Source organism: Miscanthus floridulus, chromosome 10 (genome assembly GCF_019320115.1).
Source record: "Miscanthus floridulus cultivar M001 chromosome 10, ASM1932011v1, whole genome shotgun sequence".
NCBI lineage: Eukaryota > Viridiplantae > Streptophyta > Magnoliopsida > Poales > Poaceae > Miscanthus > Miscanthus floridulus.
Window position 1 is genome coordinate 139,496,887 of NC_089589.1, and position 7,233 is coordinate 139,504,119.

At 43.3% G+C, this 7,233-nt stretch overlaps 2 protein-coding genes across 2 annotated transcripts; both read left to right on the plus strand.

The window, feature by feature from the left end:
* LOC136489808 (subtilisin-like protease SBT1.7) lies at positions 1 to 660 on the plus strand. Its single transcript, XM_066486347.1, has one exon. The coding sequence runs from the start codon at positions 1 to 3 to the stop codon at positions 658 to 660; it is 660 nt and encodes a 219-aa protein (XP_066342444.1).
* A 2,734-nt stretch (positions 661 to 3,394) lies between these two features.
* Positions 3,395 to 5,936, plus strand: LOC136489809 (uncharacterized). Its single transcript, XM_066486348.1, has 4 exons — positions 3,395 to 3,545; positions 3,920 to 4,054; positions 4,327 to 5,264; positions 5,352 to 5,936. Exons 1-4 carry the CDS (start codon positions 3,395 to 3,397, stop codon positions 5,934 to 5,936), a joined length of 1,809 nt encoding a protein of 602 aa, XP_066342445.1.
* Positions 5,937 to 7,233: the final 1,297 nt, after the last annotated feature.

Genomic DNA, 7,233 nt, shown 5'->3' on the forward strand with positions numbered 1-7,233 from the left:
ATGTGGTGCCCGCACGTGAGCGGGCTCGCCGCGCTACTCCAGAGCGTGCAACCGGAGTGGAGCCCTGCCACCGTGCGCTCGGTGCTGATGGCCATGGGTCCACAGCCTACGCTGGGTACTCCGACGGTGTGGGTCGCCCTTGCTGGATGCGGCGACGGGCAGGACAACCACGTCGTTCGACTACGGCGCGGCGTGGGGCACATAGACCCCGTGTGGCCACTGGACCCGGTTCTGATGTGCGAGCTGGGCACCAGCGACTACGTGGACTCTCCGTGCGCGCTCAAGTACAGCTCCACCATGATCGCCGCCTTGGCGCGGAGCCGAGAGTACGCGTGCGCCGAGAACAAGACCTACTCCTTGGGCAGCCAGCTACCCGTCCTTCTCGGTGGTCTACTCGATGGCGGCGGGACCCGATCGACCACCGACGCACACGAGGAAACTGAGTCGCTAACCAACGTGGGCGGGGCTGGCACGTACAAGGTGTCGACATCTTCGCTCGCCGCCACCAAGTGCGTGGCCGTGGAGCCGACGGAGCTGGAGTTCAAGTCGGTGGGGGAGAAGAGATGCAGGGTGAGGTTCACGCCCAAGTCGCTGCCGTCGGGCGCCACCGGTTTCAGGGGGATCTTTTGGTTGCACAGGAAGAACAGCGTGGATGGATGATGGATCATGGATACAACAAGGTTTATTGCTCCTCAGACTCAAAAAAGGCTCATAATTTTGGTGATGGTTGGATGAGAGTGATGGTGCTCGATTGAAATGGAATTATTATTGAGAGGAGATGCAGGTCGGAATGGATGATTTGGGGTACTATATGTCGGACGTTGATAAATATAATTAAGAGAAAAAAATTAGAGAAGGACTGAATAAATTTGAAAATAATTTAGGGTCTCCAAAACAAATTGTTTATTAGTTTTTTTTATTATTTTCAGGAAAGATCAAATCAACTTAAACTTGTAAAATACATAATATAACACATAAGTATTAATTAAAAATGTGAAACCAATTTTGTTAGATTTCTATAAACTAATCTGCAGGATAAGTGATCATAAAGATCACAAAACGAGCATTATATCTTCAATGTAATTAGATTTGTACAATTCTTAATATGTTTGTCAAAGCCAGAAGCCACGAGCGCCACCGCTATAGGTGTGGGGCAAAATTGTGTGACGCCGTACAACACAGGGGTATATATCTAGTATATGCGAGAATTCCCAATGTGATCATGTTAGCGGGCAACGTCGTCATTTGTCTGGACTTGACAATGATTTCAATTCCGTGCACGATAGACGGTTGGAACGGACCAACTCGTTATGGACATAGCGTCCAGGCTTGCAGCCCATGCAGCTGATTGTTTTATTTCTAGTCTAGCGCATGACATATACGTATTGTTTACCTAAGTCCTGATAAATTAAACTTGTTTATATGGTTGTATTGACACATTTTTTTATAGCAACAATGATCACTGTCTTTTCAACAATATTTATGTTGCCCGGTTTATTTTTTAATGTAATCTTCTCGTACAATAAAAAAATTTATATTATTTTATTACATATGTATTTGGTGATTGTTGTACGTACATGTACATATACCTTCCACGGTCGCTGCGTCGTCGCCATGATTGAGGATCTTTATTTATTTTCTACTTCCTCCATGGCATAACTCTTGCACTACCGTACGTATTGAGAAATAAAGCAGTTCAGAAAACGTAAGACGGAAAGGAGCGCCGTGGACGTGGGATCCCAAAATCCATTGCTGCGGTCGTTCATTGGTTCTCGTTCCAGCGAACGATCTGACCGGCGGCACAACCCGCGCCCGCTCAACACTGACGTTACTTAAAAAAAAAATGGAAAAAGTCTACTCCACCCCCCACTATGGGGTGGTCTATATAACCCATCAACTATGAAACGGTCTGATTTACCCCCTGAATTTTCCAAAACCGTCTATTTTACCCCTAGGCGGGTTTCAGCGGCGGTTCGCTACAGTAACAGATGAGTTGCTACAGTACTGTGGGGTTGCTACAGTAGCACAAGTTTTTGCCTTTTTCCTTATTTCCGCTGAATCTTTGAAAAATCATAGTAAATCACAGAAAAATCATAAAATAGAAAATCTAATTTTGTTGGACTCCACATGAGTAGATCTACACAGTGAACATATAATATAGTACGCTTTAGTATAAAGTTTTTGCTGTAGCTTTAGATTAATTGGAAAATCCAATTTTATCTGTAATTAATTAGAATAATTCATAGCTGCAGCTTCTATGGTCCAATTGTGGTGAAATTTTTATGGTAGGTTAATTATTATATGCTTAAACTATAGTAAAAATTTCGTACTCATTGGACCATGTATAACTTAGTTATAGATAAATTCCAATTAATTACAGACAAAATTAGATTTTCTAATTAATATAAATCTACAGTAAAAGTTTGTGCTAAAGTGTACCATATTATATGTTCACTGTGTAGATCTACTCATGTGGAGTCCAACAAAATTAGATTTTCCATTTTATGATTTTCTGTGATTTACTATGATTTTTCAAAGATTCAGCGGAAATAAGAAAAAAGAAAAACCCTGCCACTGTAGCAAACACGCCGTTACTGTAGCAAAACCGCCGCTGAAAACCGCCTAGGGGGTAAAATAGACGGTTTTGGAAAGTTCAGGGGGTAAATCAGACCGTTTCATAGTTGAGGGGTTATATAGACCACCCCCATAGTTGGGGGTGGAGTAGACTTTTTCCAAAAAAAAATAGAATACATTTATTTCATATTGCTATAAATTCTCAACGGTGTATCCAATTTCAATTCCATCTGCACTGGTGTGTTGTACGTTACGAGCCGAATAAAACTAGACCCCACTTGCATATGTTTTGAAGAACTTCTTTCTTGTAGCAATTTTTATGTATTAAATAACTTATGTACCCAAGTTGTATGGACTAACTTATCATAATAACTTATATATATATATATATATATATATATATATATATATATATATATATATATATATATATGTTGTATAGAATAACTTATGCACACAAGCTACTCCCTCCGTCCCTCAATAGAGGACGTTCTGGGATTGAACGCAGAGCCCAAAGCAAGAGCTAAAAGACCACAGCACCCTTATAATGTAATCATTGCTCATGGTGTCAGATTGAAAGACATGCACCATTTTGAAATTAAAAAAAATAGTACAGCCAAAGCTAAAGCCATGCACCAACATTTTTTTAACCTTACACAAAAGGCACTGCACATTCGGCAAACACACTTAGCGCCAAAAATTACAGTTCGCGCTTTTTTACAGAGACACACGAAAATAAAAATTTAAACAACGCGCCAATAAAGCTAGCTAGCTTATCTTGCCTTGCCTGTTTCATTTCAAACATTCACCGGTCGTTCACATGGCCAAGCCCATAGTGGATTTGAATGCACCACCAGAGGACGGAGGAGAGAAGTTGCTTGATCTCAACAGTGATCCTGCTGAAGCTCAAGATGATGATGATCCCTTCCAAGATGTAGCAGGTCAAACTAGTGAACAAACATTTCATAAAGGTTAGCACATCCATCTCTCTCTATCTCTCTCTCTCTCTCCCTCTCTCTCCCCCCTCTCCCTCTATCCCTCTGTCTCTCCCTCTCTCTCCCCCCTTCTCCCTCTCTATCTCTCCCCCATCTCCCCCTCTCTCCTAAGATTAGTTTGTACTCGTTTAATTTCTCCTAGAATAAGTGTGTACTTTCTCCTAAAACTGGTTACTGTAGCAGGTCAGAACCTTGGGCATCCATTTGATCTAAGTGATCATCAACATGAAAGAGACAAGGAAACCTGCTGACAGATGAGTATTTCCATTAATACCACAAAAATCTGCATGATAAAAGTGTCATCATCTATGTACTGACAATACGTACAAACATTGCAAATTTTGGCGTAGGCAATGACAAAGCTTCACAACATGAACAAGATGCCTTACCTGCCCTCTTTGATGATGCAGCAGTTCACAATGTTTGCCATCCCTTTGATTTGAATCATCCTCAACAGGACAGTGAACAAGAAAACATGCTGACAGGTGATTATTTCCAATCAGTGACTCAAGCATAGACCTATGTTTGCTGCAAAAACAGATTTAATGCATTTGTGCACATCCTAGGCAAAATTATTTTTTGTCAATCAACTTGAGCACAGAAAGTAGAACTACCAGCAGAGATTGCCAAAATTACAAAATAATTAATTGTGTGCATATCCACAGCATGTGTGAGCCTAAAAAAATTCAGCAGTGCAGCACATTTATTAGCTCCAAGTCCAAAATAATCTGTATTGATCAGTTATATTTTTCTGTAGAAGATGGCATAGCCTTGCATGTCGAACAAGATGCCTTGGAGGATCTCATAGAGGAGTTTGGCATGTACACCAAAAGAGTTGACATTGCCTTTGATCAAGAGGAGTTGTCGGACTCAGATGGTGAAGAGGATCAGCAAACACATGATGAGCAAGAGAATGCCCAAGCACATGATGATGAAGAGGATGAGCAAGCACATGATGATGTCGATGATGACCAAAGACATCATGATCAGTCCCAACATAGGACGAAGGAGTTAACAGATAGACAAAGACAAGACATATTTGAAGATTTGCTTCGGAGCAGTAAGAATGGAAAATTAAAAAGAAACAGTACAACTATTATTGCAGCAAAGTACAATGTCCCTATACGTACCATACAACGTGTATGGAAGAGAGCAAAAAAGTGTTGGACACAGGGCATACCAGTAGATGTCAATGGTTTGAAACCTAAGAACTGCGGCCGTAAAAAAATTCAAGTGGACCTATCTACAGTTCCAGATATTCCCCTAAACAGAAGGGGTACTATAAGATTACTTGCAAATGCTCTAGGTGTCAATAAAAGCAGTCTGCATAGGTCGTTCAAACAAGGATTGCTACGACAACGCTCCAACTCACTGAAGCCCTATTTGAAGGAAGCAAATAAAAAGTCTAGGCTGCAGTGGTGTGTCTCTATGCTAGAACCAAGTACACTGCCAAATAATCCCAAGTTCAAAGAAATGAAAAATATTATCCACACAGATGAGAAGTGGTTCAATGGGATAAGAAAGAATAAGACTATGTACATGCATCCAGATGAAGAAGACCCACACAGGATAGTGCAAAACAAGAATGCCATTCACAAAATCATGTTTTATTCTGGAGTTACACATCCTAGGTTTGATGCTGAAGGTAGATGGTATTTTGATGGCAAGTTAGGTCTATGGCCTTTTGTCCATGAGGTAGCAATCTTGGTCATGTTTTATTCTTGTTTCGCTACATAAGAATCACTATTTTATTATTTCTCATAAGAATCTTTGCATTTTTAGGAACCGGCACAAAGAAGAAGTGGCAATAGGCCCAGGGCCACACCTATCACGAAGACAATGAAGGTTGACAGACAAACAATGAGATCTTATATGATATCAAAACTTCTTGAAGCTATACGCATTCGTTGGCCTCGAGAACATGCCTATGAGACAATTTGGATACAACAGGACAATGCTCCATCACATGTCCGCGCCGATGATCCAGAGTTTGCTGCAGCAGTTGCCCAAACCGGCCTTGATATACGCATAATGAATAAACCTGCTAATTCACCTGATATGAATTGCCTAGACCTTGGTTTCTTTGCTTCTCTGCAGTCGTTGACAGATAGAACGACATCTAGAAACATGGATGAGCTCATCGCGAATGTGATCAATGAATATGAAAACTACAACCCTGTTCTTCTGAATAGGGTATTCCTCACTCTACAAGGATGCATGATTGAAGTTGTGAAAGATAATGGAGGGAATAGGTACAAGATCCCCCACATGAATAAGGAGAGGCTGGAGGCAGCAGGCATGCTTCCCAAATCTCTTAGTTGTGACAGGGAGATAGTTCAGAAGGCAATTGAGTTGTTGAACAACTAATGGAATTATTTGTTTAGCTTTTGAGATCTGCATCAACTAAGGGATATGTTTATGTAGCAGTTGTATATATGTATATACGTTTATTTTCTTGTAATCATAGTGGAGGCGAAGGAAAGCCTTTTGGTGGTGCTTGTATAAAAACTAGTTTGGATTCTCTGAATTCCTACTTACTTAATCATGTCCTTATATGCTCAAATACATATCCAGAAAACAATATGAATACCCGGTTAATATGACACTATGCTGATAGGCTGTTGGGATCGATAAGCAATGCTGGTAACCAAAAACTAATTTCAATATTGAGCTAGTTAACTGACTAACATAATTCATACCCAAAAGCTAACTTCGATTAGCTAGTTGAAATCTGACCACACTACATATCATAGTCAGTGAGACACACAAAAGCATCACTTCATCATCACAGATACTACGCACACATCACATGAACTAGCTAGTACGTGATGTAGAAGGAAGTGAAGGCAACCTTGATCATGCTAACAAGACTTCCTGGTTGGCCTCTTCGATGCCAGTAAGCCAAAGCTCCATGCACTGAACCATCTCTTCGGTTAGTACGTCATCGGGAACCGTGGTAGCTTTGATTGTGCCCACCTCCAAGGGCACCTCGCCGATTGCAGCAACTCGACGGCCACGGGCCCATCGACCTTGGTGGAGCTTTGGATGGCAGCTCTCCTCCAAGGCACTGTCTTCAGCCTCTGAGTCAAGAACGTACAACTGTCCCTCGTAGTCCACACGCAGCCGACCACGTCCGTTGTGGCGCCCGCGCACGTTGCTCCCATCTCCGACCTGTTCGATCCCATCGCCGCGGCCCATCTCGACGATGTGCTTCGGGCTCCCATTGCGGCCGTAGCTCCCCAATACGGGCTTCAGGCCGCAGCTGCCGCTGGCCCCCACCTCCATGACGTGCTTCGGGCTGCCATCGTAGTCGCAGGTACCCATTTTGGGACCGCAGCTGCCGCCGTCGCCTCCATCTCCAACCTCAACGGCACGCTTTCGGCTAACATCGTGGCTGCCGCTCCCTAGCTTGGGGGAGCATGTACCGTCGCCACCGCCGCCCCCAGCTTCAGGGCATGCTTGGAGGCCACATCGCCGTCGTGGACCGCCGGCTTGACAACGGGCTCAGGGTTCCCATCGTTTTCGCTGTTGCTGCCTCTTAGCTTTGCGCCGTGCTGCTTTGGCCAGGTACGGCGGCGGATCCAGGCCAGGCGGTCGGGTTTAGGGCGGCGCCGCCCAGCGCCAGCCATGCCCGATGGGGAGGAGATGGAAGACGGGGATGCGG